General features: G+C 37.4%; 1 protein-coding gene across 7 annotated transcripts in view; it reads right to left on the bottom strand.

Moving 5' to 3' along the window:
* Prex2 (phosphatidylinositol-3,4,5-trisphosphate dependent Rac exchange factor 2) overlaps positions 1 to 18,265 on the bottom strand; it is a 308,733-nt gene that overhangs the window by 160,275 nt on the left and 130,193 nt on the right. For 6 of the 7 annotated variants that reach the window (XM_029556999.1, XM_029557000.1, XM_008854785.3 and 3 more), the window contains 6 exons: positions 15,916 to 15,991; positions 12,426 to 12,498; positions 9,886 to 10,028; positions 9,648 to 9,740; positions 7,134 to 7,282; positions 1,705 to 1,790 (listed from right to left, as the gene is read on the bottom strand). In XM_029556999.1, coding sequence (XP_029412859.1) covers positions 1,705 to 1,790; positions 7,134 to 7,282; positions 9,648 to 9,740; positions 9,886 to 10,028; positions 12,426 to 12,498; positions 15,916 to 15,991 — 620 coding nt within the window. Of the gene's footprint in view, positions 1 to 1,704; positions 1,791 to 7,133; positions 7,283 to 9,647; positions 9,741 to 9,885; positions 10,029 to 12,425; positions 12,499 to 15,915; positions 15,992 to 18,265 lie in introns of those variants that run through there. The other variant, XM_029557003.1, reaches the window with a different exon arrangement.

The raw sequence follows: 18,265 nt of genomic DNA, 5'->3' as shown, positions 1-18,265 counted from the left end.
TCTAAATCTAATTTTGATGGCAACACTCTTAAAATGTTCCTGCCTAATGTTTGAGTGATTATATAAGATGTTTCATATTTCTTAGTGTTAAAAAGCAGATCTCAGGGGCTGGAGAGATGGCTCAGGGGTTAGGAGTGCTGGTTGCCCTTTCAGAGGACCCGCCCGATTCCTAATACCCACATGACAGCTAACAATAGTCCATAACTCTAGTTCCAGAGACTCCAACACCCTCTTCTGACATCCCTGGGTACGCTTACATACATAAAGGCAAAACTTTCATACACATAAAATAAAATAAAATAATAAATAAAATAAAATAAAATAAAGCAGATCTCTCTCCATAGTAGATAAATAGGGGCATCTGCTCACAAAGACCCTTCTTGCTCCAGCAAGCTACTTATTATGTACAGCAGTGTGAAAAATATTATCTTCAATTATTACTAGTGTGAGTGTGAGTTAAAATACATACACATGAGGTTTTAATAATCTATTTGCCTTTCAAACAAAATAAAATGTAAACAGGCTTAATTTAAAATGAATTTTATGATGAGATTTATTCAGAAGTCAAAACAATAGTTAAAGGGAGTATACAACAACACATTATCAAGTCCATAGGTCTTTGCAAAGTCTAAAAACTCACCTTTTTTAGTCACTAGAAAAAAAAAAAAAAAACCTTCAACATTTCTTGAGAAAAAATACAGAGACAACCTTAACATCATCCTTCGTTAAACTGATTTCTGTAGGAAAAATATACCTGAAGGTATGGACTCTTGAATCAAACTTGAAGCAACGACAAATATGCTTCATAATTTTTAGGGTTTTCCTCTTTGAGTATTTATTTATTGTGTATGTGTGTGAGAGAGTGTAAATGTGTGCATATGCACGCATCCATGCATGTGCGCATGGAGACTGGAGGTTAACACCAGGCGTCTCCCTCCATCACTCTCCACCTCACTTTTTGAGACATCGTCTCTCACTGAACCTGGAACTCACAGACTGATTACACTGGATGGCCAGCAAGTCCAAAGGATTCTCCTGTCTCTGCCTCCAAAGTGCTGGGATAACAGGCAGGTGCTGACTCTCTAGGCTTTTTATGTGGGTGTTGAGGATTGAACTCACATCCTCATGTTTACAAGACAAGTATTTTATCCACTGATCCATCTCCCTAGCCTCCTCTCTTCATATTTTTCGAGAAAGAGAAAAGGTCTCTGAAGCTCAAGCTAGCCCAAAATTTGAAGAGCTTTGGCTTTCTGAATGCTGGAAACGGAGATGTGAGTCATAACACACAACTACAATTTTTAAGTTTTCTTTTTTTTTTTTTTCAAACATACTGATTCCAGAATGTACTTTGACTGAGTTAATAAAGTGAAAGGAGAAAATTCTATGATCATGCCTATTTTATTTCATTTTAAAATATTTTATATATTATTTTTATTTTATGTATATGAGTGTACCGCCTGCTTGTATGTAAGTGCACCCATACTGTATAATGCCCGTGCAAGTCAGGAGAGAGCATCGGATCCCCAGGAACTAGAGTTATAGATGGTTGTTAGCTGCCATGTTGGTGCTGGGAATCAACCCTGAGCTCCTGACCACTGAGCCGTCTTTCCAGCCCAATCACACCTCATTTAAACATAGTCCTTTTTGACAGGGCACAGGCAAAGCACACCAGTATGTAGTTTACCATGCATGGGACTTTCTTACCTCTTCCTACTGCATGCACCACAGAAGGTCCGAAGCCTCGGATCTGGAAACCAAGCCCATCTGCTGAATCTGGGATTTTCACTGTCCTAAAATTAATCAGAAAATGAGGCAAGACAAATTTGAAATGCCACAGTTGGATCAAATGATGGTCAAATGATACCTTTGCTCATTCTTGAAATACATACGGACTGGGATATTAGGCAGGAGGTTTGTTCTGGGAGGAACTGACCAACAAATGCCCCAAAATAGGACATAAAGAAAAATCAATAGCAGTGGTCACTCCAGCCCTCAAGCAGGACGTAAAGATAATGATGGTGCTGGACTCCAGATGGGCCAGCTCAAGGCCCCCAGGGCAGACGGTAAAGAGCAATAGGTGGTAGTGGCCTATTCTAGTTAAGTCAGCTGAGACCAATCTCAGGACTTCCTCATTAGGGAAGCATGTCCAGGGCTGTTATCCTTTCCCTAGAAGTGCCTGCTGTGGGGGAGTACAGGAGAGGGTATAACTTGGGAAAGAGCTTCCATCTTTCCAGGACCCTTGCTGCTCTGCTCACCTCATCCTGCTCTTTAGAAAAAGAGCTTATTCTTGCATCCCTGCTTGCTCTAATTAAACTCTTCACTACTTGACTTTTCTAGTGTTCCATCAGAATTTTTCTGTGTCCAGAGCATAAGAACTGAGACTGTTGCTGAAATCAAGACCAGAGGAAACTGGGGAAGGTCTACCAGAAAAGTAACACTAGTAAGAAAGCCTTACAGAGAGCAAGGTCTCTTCCACCACCAAGCACATAACAAGGATGTAATACAGAGGCACCTTATAGGACAGATCCTGGGAGAGTCATAGGCACTGGAGACAGCTAACATATGTAAGCCTCTCTTTTGTTGCTTTGTAACTAGGTACATTGGATTTGGATAAGCTCCTAAATTCTCTAGCAGAGACTGTGTCACAGAAATTGTCACAGCATGATATTATTGTTAAAATTAAATTTGGGGATGTTGATGAAGTCACCATTGGTTAACTGCCCTGAATGGTGATAAATACTTAATAGATACTTAGTAATATAGAGGCTTCCCTCATTAGTTTAATGTTACAAAAAAGAAATGGGTACCTTGAGAAATTTCATTATAAAGAATACTATTAACTTCTACTGATTAGAAATTTCATCAAAGAACAACAACACAAGTTATAACGGACGGTGCTGTCAAACACTATATAGGAATGACTTAATATGAGCAACTTTAATATTTGTGCCATGCATTTCTGAAAGAATAATAGATCAAAAGGTAAACCTGAATAAGTAAAGAAAGTGCCGCCAGTGAGCCCACACAGAAGAACACAGAGGGAAGGAGAACATGAGTCAGCCATCACGGCAAACCAGAGAGGGAGCTCAGCTTGTCACAAAGATATGAGACACTCAGCAGAAGAAAGTCAGAAATCAGATAGCAGCCTTGAAGAGCAGATAATCCTTGCTAGCATAGAACATGGCCACTGTAAAAATGAGTATCAAAAACTTCAGTAGAGAACAACACCAAATGAACACACAGCAATACATTTTGAAGGAATGCACACCATGCCCAAGAAACAACAGTGTTTTTCAGAAGATGAGTTAATCAGGAAATAAGTATCAGTGACCCTTCAAGGATATGTTGGAGGGAGCTGAAGAAAGACTGTGTACCTAGAACACTCCAAAAGCCACAGGCTGCATTCAGGCCTGAAGGCAGACTGCAACGTCCCATGTAACTCAGGCAGGTCTACAATGATAAAAATGCAAATTGGCTGTCCAGGGGAAACTTTAAAGTATTATTACAAATGAGGTTATATACCACAGAGTGATTTGAATATGTGTAGGACAGGGGTCAGAGAACCAATACATCTTTAATTGAATACTTTCTGGTGTGCAAGGCTGTATCCACTTCCTTGGAACTGCATATCATAGTATCTATCAAAGACACATGATGAGTTTTCATTTAAATGAAAATGAATGAAATCTAAGACAAAAAAAGAGAATAAATACACATTCTTGTGAGCCTGAAACAAAGAATCATCCTGAGCCAGGTGTGGTGGCACATGCATTTAATCTTGGCACGTGGGAGGGACTGGCAGGTGGAGCTCTGTGAGATCAAGGCTAGCCTGATCTACATAGTGAGTTCCAGGCCAGCTGGGGCTACCAGGAGACCCTGTCTTAAAAAAAAAAAAAAAAAAAGTAATATCACAATTTGTAAAAAAAAAAGAAAAAAGTGTGAAAAAAAAAAAAAAAAAAAAAAAAATTTTTAAAAAAAAAAAAAAAAAAAGTAACAAATAAAAGAGGCATCTTGCTTCTACGAACTGTGAATGAAAACTGACTTAGGCTGAACTAGCAGCATCCACGCTGAGCAGGATGATTCACAATTGCCCTCAGAGTCTTCATAATTCCTAACAGCTTCAGTCCACCCTGAAAGAGATTTTCTGCTGATCTAATATTGCTATATGAGGTTGACTTCTCTTCAGGAAGACTGTTCTGTTTTTCTTAGTAAAATTTGTACACAGCACCATGAGGTCCATTTTAGGGAAAAATTTGGAACTCTCTTAATAAACTGATCTTTAGAGAACATGTTTCTCTGGTGGAAAAACCACACTGCCAATTAAAATAAGGAACTTATACAAGAGGAATGTTCTATTTCTGGTAGAAAATAAGTATGTGAAATTATCTACTACAAGGCCTTTTGGAAAAATTCCTTGATGTTATCAAGTGTAAAATAGAGTTCGAATCAAAAGAAAACCCTGCTCAGTATTTACTTCTCATATTTTGTCGTCTTCCTTCCGCCAGGATACTTTTTAAACTATAAGGGGCTATTTTAAGATACGATGAATGACCCAACAAAACTTCCACCATAGAGTAGCTCCCCTGTGCCTGATCTGCAGATGGCCACTAGATGGCCTTGGGAGCCTGAGGTAGAAGAAGGTCACCACTGATTAAGACAAAATGGGTTGACAAAGCAGTGCTCGCTTTCATGTAACATCACTGGTGAGTACCGAACACTTCACTAACTGTCTATAAACCAGGACTTACAATGCCCACAACTTCTGTGGCCAAGCACCCTCGTGCCACCTCACGGAGGGGGACATGGAAATGACCATTTTACTGCCTAGTGGAAGAAGGATGCCTTGAACCTCAGGTGGCAGACATTGTACAATAACACTGGGAAGGGTCAGAAGACACAGTGCCCAACTCTGAAGACTGGGGATTTGCTCCCTTGTTTAATCTTGATATTTTTGGCCTGATGGTGTTCTAACTGTTAAAATGTCTTTATAGGCTGACAAAAAGTTGTGGAGTTAAATAAGTTGGTCATAGAGGACACTTACATTTACTAATGACTGCTCTGAATACCACTGCTTTCCTTCCTAGGGAACTTTTCCCTTTCAAATGCCCTAATGTGTCAGGAGATAGGCAACTGGGATACCTTCATCCTAGGCAGGGATGGATAAAGAGGGAATAATGAAATTTAATTATGTGTAGAGAGAAGACAGTGTTGTGGCTCTTTGCTGCCCTCTAGCTCAGCGTTTCCAAATTAGTTTCAATATTAATGAGTCATACTCATTCTTTCAGGCCACGTAGTAAACCTGTTGGTAGGAGCTAAGGCATCCATGGACCTTATTGATTTGGCATGCCACCAAGAGATGTACAAGGCAGAATCTAGCCCTTTGCACTGCACTTGGACTCAAAATAAACCATACATGGTGCATCTAGCCAGTCATGAATGCCTGTGTATTATATAAGATTTTATACATAAAATATTTGTAAAGACAGGAAGAATATTTCAGATTGCTGGAATATTTTTCATAAGTATCTAAAATAAGCAATCTTGTTTTTGATGTGACAGCCATCATTTTTCTTAAAATTAATCAAGTTTCTCATCATAATTGACAAGTGATATAAATTTTAAATAGTAATTCTGATATAGCAGGTACATCCACACATTCTGGTAAATATTTATAGACATATTATCTCATTTAGACAATGAAATTATTCATGAAAAATCTGACTAAAGAGTATTAGAAGGCTGATGGAAATGGATTACAGAAGAGCCAATGAACTGCAAGTACATCACATGTTTTAACTACTGTTAAGCTGTATGCAGAGTGCAGAACTGCTCCGAATGTGTCTGGTTGTAAACGTGATGATCTAGACTCAGAAAAACAAAAACAAAACTGAATTGAATTGCAAAACCGTAATGGCTATTTATGTGGTAAGATTAGAAGAAAAATGTCTTCATCTAGAAAAATATGTCCTCTGAAATTTACATAATAGACATTGTTATGGGTCAGACATGAAGTGCTCCCCCACAAAGTTCATGTGTTGAAGGGTCTCCAGCTGGTGCATTATTTAGAGATGACTGAGCATGACAGCACTAACATCATCAGTGGACTAACTCATGGATGAGTTCATAGATGGGCTATTAGGGGTTGCTGCACAGTTGGAAGCAATGGGTCCCTGGAAGCGCGCCTTTGAAGGATGCGTCTTGTCTAGGGGCCTTTCCCTGCTCCCTCTCTCTGCTTCCTGAGCATCACTGAGTGAGCAGTTTGCAACACCATCTCCTCCTGTAGGAATGCAACACCATTTCAAACCTATCATGACGGATTGAAGCTTCTGCAACCGGAGGAAGTCAAAATAAAGCTCCATTCTTTTAAGTTATCTCAGATATTCTGTCATAATCATGAAAGGCTAGCACAAACATGAACATTTTTATAATCTTAGGTAGCTAGATGATAGAGAGATTGAGTTTTCTATTTGATTTTGCTTTACTAAGTGTGCATATTCCTTGAGCATCATGTCATTTAGACTTGATCTCATATCATATGAGCACTGCATTATAGATTGTGTCTAATCAGATTATAGCACCAAAAATTTTATAGCTAACATGGAGCTCTCTATTCTTCATTTTCAAGTGTTTTGCTAGATTATTTTTTCACTCAGTCAAAGTCAACCCAGAATAAGAAAATCTGGACAGTAAAACGAGAACGATTGCTGCTGACACCATGTGATTCAGGAGCAAGCATTTATCACGATAAGCAACACAACTTTCCCGATCCATCACTCTGAAGAGGCCAAAATGTTCTAAGATAGGGAACCAGAGCACCAGAGCAATAAATAGTTACTTGGTAGCTAGCTTTTCTATTTTACTCATTCATGCATGATTTATTTATTTGTTCATTTATTTATTACTTTATGTGTATGAGTGTAATTCCCTGTATGTATGTAAGTGCACTCACAGAGGTCAGAGAAGGGGGTTAGATCCCCTGGAACTAGAGTTACAGATGTTTGTTAGCTGCCATGTGAGTGCTGGGAACTGAACCTGGGTCCTCTGCAAGAGCAGCCAGTGTTATTAACCACCGAGTCATCTCTCCAGCCCCCAAGTGTCATTTTTTTTAATGCCACAAAAATCATACAACTTACTCCCTTGGCTTTGTGCTCACGAGAACTCTCAGAGGCTTTCTGCTGTTTAAGCAGGATTTCAGGAAACAATCCACTTCATTGAAAGGTCTCATAAAAACCAGGTCACCATTAATAGCAAAAATCTTCTTCCCAACTTCCATGCCAGCCATCTAAGGGAGAAGTGGTGAGAATAAAGCCTTTAAGTTTTCACAAAACTCAAATCTGGGAAGGGTCATCAGTTATAGATCTGGCTATTTTGAAAACACATGAACAATAGTTTCATAAATTCAAATAACAAAACTGTGGATGAGCTAACACTTGTCATTCTCTTTGGCTTCATTACAACTTTGATGGCACAGCTTCGCAGAAATTCTCCCCACCTTTCTCTTTGAGACTGCGCTCACCCTTGACCTCTCCTTTAAAAACGGTTATCCTTTAAAGTAGAATCGAACTCCAGTTTAATTACTTTTACTTTATTTTCTATCATCTATCTATCTATCTATCTATCTATCATCTATCAATCACCTATCTATCATCTATCTATCTATCTATCTATCATCTGTCTATCAACCTAATCATCTATCATCTGTTGTCTATCATCTATACCTATCAATCTATCATCTATTATCTGTCATCTATCTATCTATCTATCTATCTATCTATCTATCTATCTATCTATCTATCTACCTATCTATGTATCTATATTTAACTCAGAGAATTTCAAGCCCTGAATATATGAATATATTGATGATATCCGATGTGTATCTCCACCCCATGTGAGAATGAGTGTGTCTGGTACAACAAGTAGATAAAGACTGGCCTGGAGTGAGTCCAAACAAGAGCAGTCCAGCAAGCACAGAAGTGTCCCCAGTACAACAGGGACAAGGAAGACACATCGCCCCTCCACTCAGCCCAGATGTTCTTAACCTTCCTGGCCTCCTGTAAACTCCCTGATGTTTTGGAAAGCAGCTACCTAAGGAGACAGCTTCTCATCCATGGAAAAGTCAGATGAAAGTCCAGCAAGCACAGAAGTGTCCTCAGTACAACAGGGACAAGGAAGACACATCGCCCCTCCACTCAGCCCAGATGTTCTTAACCTTCCTGGCCTCCTGTAAACTCCCTGATGTTTTGGAAAGCAGCTACCTAAGGAGACAGCTTCTCATCCATGGAAAAGTCAGATGAAGCTGGGCCCTGGGGGCATCCTCTGAAAATGCCTGAGAGAAACATCTCATACAGAGTTATTAACTCTAATCACTTGATGGTCATATCCTCTAACAGGGTACAAATCAACCAGAGGTAACTTAATTGAAGTTGGTGTGGTAAGCATGAAGCTTTGTCTTGCATGAATTTGTTTTGGGATTAAAAAGGCCTTTAGCAATAGCATATATGTTATGGTTGACTTTAGCAAACAGCTTCAAATTAAAAGTTCTAGATCTACCATTTGTTACATTCTTTATTAAAGATCTGCGTATTGAGAGGTTTGCTTAAGGATTAAGTATCCTGCAAATTAGGTAATAAGGTAGGGAGACTTTAAGTCTGATATACTGTGACACAACACTAGAAAATAGGCTCCAGGAAGTTGTGTGTGGGGTGTGTGTGTGTGTGTGTGTGTGTGTGTGTGTGTGTGTGTGTGTGTGTGTGTGTGTGTGTGTGTGTGTGTGTGTGTGTGTGTGTTTGCGATTTGTGTATGGGTGTTCATGTATGTGGAGGCTAGAAGGCTACTTTGGTTGTTGTTCCTCAGGTGATATCCACCTTGATTTTTGAGACAGGGTCTCTTACTAGCCTAATAGTCACCATGCATACTAGGATGGCTGGCCTAGAACCCCAGAAATCCACTTTCCTCAACCTCCTCATCATGGGGTTAAAAGCATACATCATCATATTTGCTTTATTTTGTTTTCTTCAAATGGTTTTTGGGGATCAAATTCAGGTCCTTATGCTTGACAGCAATAACTTTAAGCATTGAACTATACTATCATCCCAACCCAAGGCAAGAAATTTTGTCTATTTTGAACATGGCTACACCCCTAGACTCTAGAGTGTTGCCTAACATGTCTTAGATATCAACTGAGAATTTCTCAGTGAAGGATGATCAGAAGAGAGTGAGAGAATGTCAAGCAGCGTTAACCAATGAGAAAGTCAAAGTGCTCGCTTTCCTGATGGAAGGGGTACATAGAAAAGACCGTGAAGGAAGAAGGTGGAAAGCACTGCCCTTGACTGAAGAGAGGGAACATCTGACACACAGCACAGAGCTCTAGGTTGGAATCCACGGTTAGAAAGGTCGTAGGAATGCAGAATGTGCCACTCGGCCTCTGAGGAACTTGGGAAATTCAGAGATGGAGATTTCTGGAACACCACACCTCCCACCCCAAGCCATCATTGAAAAAGGCTCAGCTGCCACAGATCCCAAGGCTACATGGTAGAACTTCAGAGTAAGATAATTCAGAAGCACTGTCTCGGTGTTGATTTCAGTTTGCCTTTTCATATTTGTACAGCATGAAAACACATTTGAATAAAAATGCTAATTTACATTACCTCAGCATTAGACCCTTTTTCTACTAACTTTATTATTGGAACTTTATTTCTGTCTTCTAGCCCGAAGCCATAGCTGCCTTCATTAAATTTAATCTGAAATATAAAATATTGATATTATTGATAAGGAACAAGAAAAATGTTACAAATAAAATAAAATGAAACCATCAAACATATTGCTACAGTCCCCTGCTAATGTCTTAGCAAGAATAAAACCTATACAACACAGGCATCAACTTACCAATAGTGATTTAGCTATGACATTTTCTACAACTTTTAAATCATGTTTCATAAGCCGGTGTTTTGTGTCTGATCCTTCCATTTCCTCATCCGCAAAAAAACGGAAAAGTAGGGGCTCATCTTTGAATTCACTTTTTTCAAGAACTATAGAAACAGAGAGAGAGAGTCAAATGATTTCAGTAGATCAAAAAACTAAGCTCACTTCCCATACCAATATAAATGCAATAAATACCTGCCAACCATAACCTCAACTTTTGACTACTAGGACAAAGTTATATTCATAAATGTCCCTCAAATTATTTTGTATCTTTCTCTATAACTTCATGCCTATGTTTCCATTAAATTACTATTATCTAAAGCGTTTTGCATTTTAAAATAAGTAATATATTTCCAATGTTAGCTTTTTGTGCTCAATTAATTCTTTCATTATCCAAATTAAAACCTAAATTTAAGATAGAAAATATAATGAATCCAAAACTGCATACGGTCCAAACATGTAAATGGCATTTTCCATGATCAAGAAACATTTTAGTATGTTTTAGCACCCTACATCTTTATGAGAAAATCCAGCTGTGTTGCATATGACCTTCGGTGTGTGAGCAATTCCCACTGGGGTTACATTGTTCCTATACTTCAAACCAGAAATATGTCTTCTGGGTGAAATACGATGTTACTTTCCATGACTTGCTAGTTTAGTTCTCCTTGGTTCCAAAGCAATATTCTAATATCCTTATTTCTACAAAGTTTTTCCCCATTTTATCTGAATATTAATATTTTCCCCATAGTTTCTGAGATATCTGCCATAACTTGGTGACATACGGTATATGTTTTATTAGCTTTGTTTAAACTAAGGGTAAATACGGATAGTAAGAATGTCTCTTGAATAAAATCTCTACAACCGTCAAAATGCTTTCAAAGAGAAATCTGTTTCTCATTCCTGGTCTTTACTGTCTTGAAGTTACTTGTTGGGATGGGATGATTCATAGTAATGGGAAGACTGTGGTCCCAGAGCACTTAAACTGTGAAGCATCAGTCTAGGTCTAGTACCAATTTTAAGGGTAAAAATAAAAAAGTTTATTTAAACTCTCTGGTTTAGTTTTTCATCATCAAAACGAGAGCAAAACTCTTCATACAGTTGCCTTCAATAAAATAAGTACTGCGTGTAAATAATGTGGCACACGTGAAGCAAGCCAAAGAGGCAACTATTTTATTTCATTACTTTTACAGAGTTCCAACAAATAGTTATTGACCAAATAGGTGCATGGATTGGTCTTTAGATGGAAGACTACCTGGCAACATGTAACATGAAACTATCAACTGTATACAGTAAAAGGTAATAAAAGCCACAGCGGACAACAGAAAGGAGAAATATTTTGGACTGAGTCCCATTTTGCCCCCACAACCTAAGAAGCTTCCCAAAGACCACACGATGTTTCTGCTACAACTGCTTTTGCTCCACCAAACAGCTGGTCCAAAGGGGCAAGAGAAGCATCAAACCAGGCAGGAGCCAAGCTTAATTTGCTTTAAGTTGACAGACTTCTATAGGCATAATTTTTGTTGTGACTCAGTATTTTACAACAAATATTTAGATCAAATTATTGCTTGCTGTTGCTTTATGCTAAAGAAAAAAATAAATGAGAGGTTTTCAATTTGATGTTACAGTTTTAATTTCCTAAAATGTCACAGTCATTTCCATTTCATAGTTGGCTCTTCAGGGACCAATGATTCTCTAACCAGTGATCTCGACAGAATGAAACACAACAGAATTCTCCAAGAAGCACATGACAACCAAGGCTGTTCTCAATGCTGTTGTAACTGGCCCTGCTCTCCTTCTTTACATGGGTGTTAATAACCTTGACACTAACCAACAAGTGGAAACAAGCGCTATCAAATATACGTCTAGAAGGATGTTGCCTTAGTAACAATTGGAAAGAGAATGCTTGGTTTCTTGATTCTGTAAGATGACATGGATACAGAGGGAAAACTCTCATTACGTTAATGTAGAAATTTTTAAAACTCTTGTTTGATGACTTCTTTAAAGTTATCATGCAAGAAAACTAATCTCTAATAAACTAAATAAAAATATATACTTTCAAAGGTTTAGCTCTCTAAGGTAATTTTAAGTGTATTTTCCTAAAATGAACAATAAACATTAAACCATACACGCTCTCATTTGATCATTCCAGTGTATACTGCCATTCAAACAAAATCATGAGTTGAATCTGAAATCAGTTTAACAGATAAATGAGATTTTTAAAAAAGAACAAAACTTCCAATTTAAGACATCACTCTCCTCAAATTAGCACAGCCTAGAAAAGTAAGGGAGAAGTCAGAGGAACTGGTAGATAACAGCAATTTGACATAGGAATGGCACCATCGGTGAGATCCACCGCATGCATTGACTCATCAAGAACACACGGCCAGACCCGACAATCTTGCTGCTTGTCTTGACCTTAGTGGAGCACCGTGATAGCCCCAATGTCCCAAGGAAAAATAGGAAAATGAAAACAGTCTGTAAAATCGAAAGGAAGCAATCCCTACCGTGGTGCATAAATCCATTGTCGCAGAGTCCAACTGCAAATATCATTGCCTCTTCTCTGGTACGGCAATCACCCTGTTAGCCAAAAACAAAAACAAAAACAAAAAATCATAGTGCATGTTAATAAGCAATCAGAGGCTTTATGGGACCTACTTTATAGCCTAAGAAGCATTTTCTCATACATTGTGTCATTTTTTTCTAGTCCCTTCCTTAGCACTTATGGGCTCTACCAAATTTGTTCTCAGTTCTATTTCATTTCTGTTTCCAGCATTCTAAGATGATGGTTTTCATTCCTTATCTAAATTGCCATAATTTTCTGGACTCATTCTAACACAAGCTATTATTGAATCCAATTTAATAATTTGAATTTCAATTTCCAACATTTTAAAGTGTTTTTTTTTAATACTCAAAGCTTTAATGATAATAAAAAATACTCAACTGGGCTTTCAAGGAGATCATCCAGTCTTAGATTTTTCCTCTCCAGCTTCGTTTTCCAAAGTTTCAAGCCTGTTCCTTTCCCTCTAGTCAATCTTGTGTCTTTATGTGTCTGAACTCCATCAGTTTCAGTCCCACATTCATTAGTGCCACTACCAGGACTTACAGTGCCATGTCTATCTGCCTGTCTATGAAGAACCAAGACCAGCTTCACCTCACGCTATGGCAGCTTGTTTAACTTGTTTAACCTTGTCAACTATAGAAGCATACCAAAGGTACCAACTCTCTACCTTCAGATGAGAGATCAGGTCCTCTTCAAAAATCTAGGTGATTTGCAAGTTTTATGCAATTGTTCAAAAGATATTTATTCTTTTTCTAAATACCATACCAACTGTAAGATATCATACATTAAATCTCTCAAATAAAGTATGCTTTGCTGTTTTCCAATAATTTCAATACTGTAAAGGATTCAATCACTTAAAAAGTGGCACATAGTTAGTCATCATTATCCAATTCCATGAAGATACCCAATCCACTAGATAGACTCAGGGAACTAGGCCCATAGGAAAAGACCCTGAGCCCAGCTAGAAGACCCAGGAAAGACCTCTTTGGGAGATAGAACAGCAACCCCGTGAAGGCAAGAATCATATCTGCTATCTGTCTAGTTGCTCTAATTTAGTGATTACTTTAAATGTTAAAATTTTACTGAACACTTCGGTTGTTTTATTTGATTTTTTAGATGTTATATTTGCCAGCCTAATATGATATTGAAAGGAAAATGTAAAAATAAAATCTTGAATATTGTGATGTCCCTATATCTTTTTAAAATTCTTTAGGGGCCACTTAGATCTAGGGAGCACTAAAGAAAGGGACAAGAAAAACTGCGTGGCGTTGCAAGGCATTGTTTAAAAAGTATGCACGATGCATGTTTCTTAAACACAATTAAACAAATCATGTTTTAGAAATGTATTAATACACATATCCAGTAAAGAGTTAAATTCATAGAATAAGTTCTGTATTACAAACCATTATAATGAAGACACTATGCTAGCAAGTGAGAGTGCATTCAGAAGAAAACAAAAGTCATTCCATTTTCTCTGATGATGTCACTCATATTTTGCAGAAATCCACAGGACCCAACTGTACTCCAAACAACACAAGGGCTGTTGTACTGCAGTCGATGCTTTACTCCACCCAGTGAAGCTGTCCTAGTCCACTCAGTCAACACTGATCAGTATGAGAAATTATGTCGTTTTTGAATCATGTTGGAAAAGGAACCTTACTGTAAGTCTCTTCTTCCCATTAGACTAAGCAATGTGGTTTGCTCTCTTGTCATCCCATCCCTATGTCGTCCTCTTCCAATGCAGCCCATGCTGTTCTAATTTGAAGCTCAGCAATAAGAGCTGAAATGTCTGGCTTAAATTTGGATGTTTCCCACTGTCAAAATTATAACGCCACAATGAAAGATACAAGCCAACGTGTGGCGATTCCAGGATTTAGCGAACAGTCGTAACTGCAAACCAGAAATGGAGAGATGTGCCCAAGTTTGCATCACTCATTTTTAGCAGAGCTCGTATTAGACTCTGGTTCTTGAGTACAGTCCTTGGGAGAGGTTTACAGACACTGAGCTAACAAAATATGAAGAAAAAATGAAGAAAAGAAATGTTTCAACTTGGTCCAGACTTTAAAAACATATTCTATCCTTCCTAAATGTTTTCTCGTAGAAAATAAAAGTAATATTATTTTCTAAAGTGGACAGCTGACTTTCTGGTTAGAATGTAAATGTTTATTTGGCACTAGTTTCTACTTCAAATAAATTTTCCTGTCTTCTCCCATAATCGATGTATTGTATAAGTCCATGCTAATTCTAGAACAGTGTGATTTCAACGTGAAATTTGTTTCTGAATACAGTTTCACATACTCCCAGTGTTATAAAAGGCTGTTATCCTAGGAAAGTCACAAGAGACATAATTCATGGTTCTATTTAAAAATAATTGTTGGGTTTCATCTAAAACATTTCTCAATGTAAAAATCTATGTGCAATGAAATACAAAAATAGGTGGCCTTGAATAGTAAACAGTACTTGAAAGAGTAAATGAATACTGAACAACAAACATCTTAAACTGTGTGTGCATATAAGAACCAACAGGTTTTAAATATTAAAATATGAAATAGTAAGCAGACATTTTAGGATTTAATATCAAATTTTATTAGCGAGTTATAGAGAAAATGAGATTTTTAAGTAAAAACAATAGTAAGACTGCTTATTAAATTGATTCAAACATCTATGTGTAATAACTGAATTTCAACCTAGGAATACCTACTCCCCAAACAGTAAGTTCAATTCAAGTGGATATCAACATTTCAATGTTTTGTCTTTAATTAACAGAGCACATTCAATTACTCACTAGTTGACCTATTATAGAAAAACACCTAAATAAATTTATATTTGAAAAACTATGATGACGTGTTAGATGTGTTCATTTGCTTTGCTTATAAGCAAATCTCATTCTCCCAATACCAGCTGTCTGCATGCAGATCCAGTGAAACTGAGCTACAACAATGATAATGTCCTCTGCATTTTGAAGACATAATAATGTTCACATTACCAAAGCCCAACTGGTATCTAACAGAGAAAGTGGCATAGGGAGATTGGAATCATTTGCTAGGACTAATGAACAGATAATTTAAAACAAATTAGTAGAAAAAGCATGCAAATAAGTAGGGGGTGAATGTAGCTACTCTTCACTGATATTCAAATTATGCTTGTTAATTTTTATGAAACTCAGCTCATGTTTTTAAATGGAACATCTTGTTCCTGAAGAACCAGATAGCATAAAGGTTGTTTAAGACTGCAGGAGTCAGATTATCTATAGGTTCAAATTTTAACTCAACTTCAGAGTAGTTGTAGGAACTTAGGCAAGTAAGTTATTGTGCCTCATCTGAAGGCAAATATTAAATTTGTTGAAAGTACCCAACACACATATTCAAAGGTAAAGTGGAAGAGAATGAAGCTTCTTTTGTCTACTCTCTGCCTACCTCTACTTGCTTACTTACCTGTGCAATTAGCCAGTCTATCAATTTGTTGGCCATGACCACTGATTTGTAGGTCCTTAAATGGTAGTCCTTATCTCTACAAAGGAAAAAGAAACCAAATTCATTTAGCAAAGGGATAAGTGAGCACAGGCAACTATTTTGATTCAGTACCAGTGTACAGCACCAGTAACTGTAACTGGAGTTCCAGGGGAAACGACAGATGTACTTACGTACATGCAGGCAAAATACTCAACTACATAAAATAAAAATAAATACTCCCCCTCAAAATCAAAAAAAAATCCATCAGTTCACATAAGAGGAGGACAGAGCTGCAATAATTCCAAAATAAGACATTATTTTCTTTCACATTTTCTTATACACAAAGAAAGTATTACTGTAAAAATGTCTGGCAGCAATTTAGCTAGAAACACAGCATCTCATTCAAAGGGGGAAGTAACAAAATAGAACTTGAACCCTTAAATCATAGCTGATTCTTCTAAAACTCTCCTCAAAATGTGGAGAATAGAGCAATGGCCTTCATTCCCGCCTCTGTATTAACCAGAAAGGATTATTCACTACTTGGCTCTCTGTAAAGCCCTCAGGCCTGTCCTGAAGTAGACAGAAGGAGACTCCACCATACAATCTGTCTAATCAGAGTACGGACAGAGTGAAACTTCAAATCCACATCCCCGGGGAATAAGGGGATCCACTGGCGGGCCACATCAGACTCCATGTTCAGTTGACTTTTCACAATGGAGGCATCATTCAAAGTTCAGTTAAACATTTTAAAAGTCTCGTGATCAGTCCTGTGCCCAAGGGCAGAAATCTATAATTCATTTCATGTTGCAGACCCAGATAAAAAGGGAATGAGAAAACAGTAGTCCATGCAAAATGTTAAAAAATACAAGCTGCAAAAAGCTTGAAGTAACTAAAAATTACCAGCTATATTTACTATCTTTTAGCCTCTGTCAGTAATTTACAATTAATATTCACATCCTTTAACTCACTTGCATAAAACGATCCCTAAAATTTGGTTGAAATTTCTGAGACATCACTATGTAAACTAGATTATTCAGTTTATATTTATTTTCTTACATTTTGAATCTATTTCCATGTTTCTAATATCTCATCACCTTTTACCTTGGTTTTAGTAAGCATCAGTAAGAAAGAAAGGGGTAGCCCACCATTGATCAAATATACGTGTTTGGGTCTTAACAGCAAATGATTTTTCTGCTTAAACTGAATTCACAGGCATTAAAAGCATGGGTGTCATACAGTATAGCTGTTTAATGTTCTCCCATAAATTTCCCATTGACAACACATAAACAACGGTCATCTCTAGCCAAAGAGCAAACCTTCTCATCAGTTCTTAAGGAATGTAACTCTTTACATAAAAATCTCTTCTGGTGAAGATGTATTTTCTGAATACATTTCAAACATATAATATTTGCATATATCCACATGCCATGGAGAATTAAGCCATTACTTTTTTTCTAATGTTCAACAGAAGAGACAATGAACAATTGTTGTTAAGTATTTAATATTAAGTTATCCAAAATGTTTGAAAGGTACCACAATATAAATTATGGTATAAATTCAATAGGGATTCACACTTTTCCAACTTTTCTTACATTTTTGAGGTCTGCTGGTGAAGTGGATATGATATTTTCAGGAAAAATGGGTAAGACTCTTAGTTCTCCATTTTTCTCACAATGTTTACACAGTGAAAGAGGGTATTCCAGGGAGAAACAGCAGCTTCTGGACTCAATCTCATATCTGTCTGCCTGTCTGTCCATCTGTCCATCTACCCATCCATCCATCCATCCATCTATCCATCTGTCAATTTATCTATTTTTCTACCTATCTAACTCTGCATTATATTGGAATTGAAAATCAATATTTAAATAGTGGCAATGCATACACAAATATTTGGCTCTATAGCTATTATTGAAAAACATCTTTATTCATTTAAAACATGGCCCATGCATCTGTTTTGAAAATATGATTTAGTCAATAAACTCCAATTTATATCTGGCCATTTGAAATTATCTTAACATTCTATCAGCTACTGTATATTATAAAAGCATAGGAATACTCCTGGTGATTTATTCTATTAGTACAGAACACAAAACTCAAAATCCTCCATTGTCTTTCTAAACATGTAAAAATTACTTCTAGATTCTCTTTGCTAAAAAAGAAGCAATATCTCATCAGTTATAGCCAGGCGTGGTGGCACACGCCTTTAATCCCAGCACTCAGGAGGCAGTGGCAGGCAGATCTCCTATAGTTCAAGGCCAGCCTGGTCTACATAATGAGTTCCAGGACAGCTGGGGCTACAGAGAAACTCTCTCTCAAAAAGGCAAAAATAGTA

Source organism: Nannospalax galili, unplaced genomic scaffold (assembly GCF_000622305.1).
Source record: "Nannospalax galili isolate Female #2095 unplaced genomic scaffold, S.galili_v1.0 scaffold247, whole genome shotgun sequence".
NCBI lineage: Eukaryota > Metazoa > Chordata > Mammalia > Rodentia > Spalacidae > Nannospalax > Nannospalax galili.
This window is presented reverse-complemented; position numbering and strand designations above follow the sequence as displayed.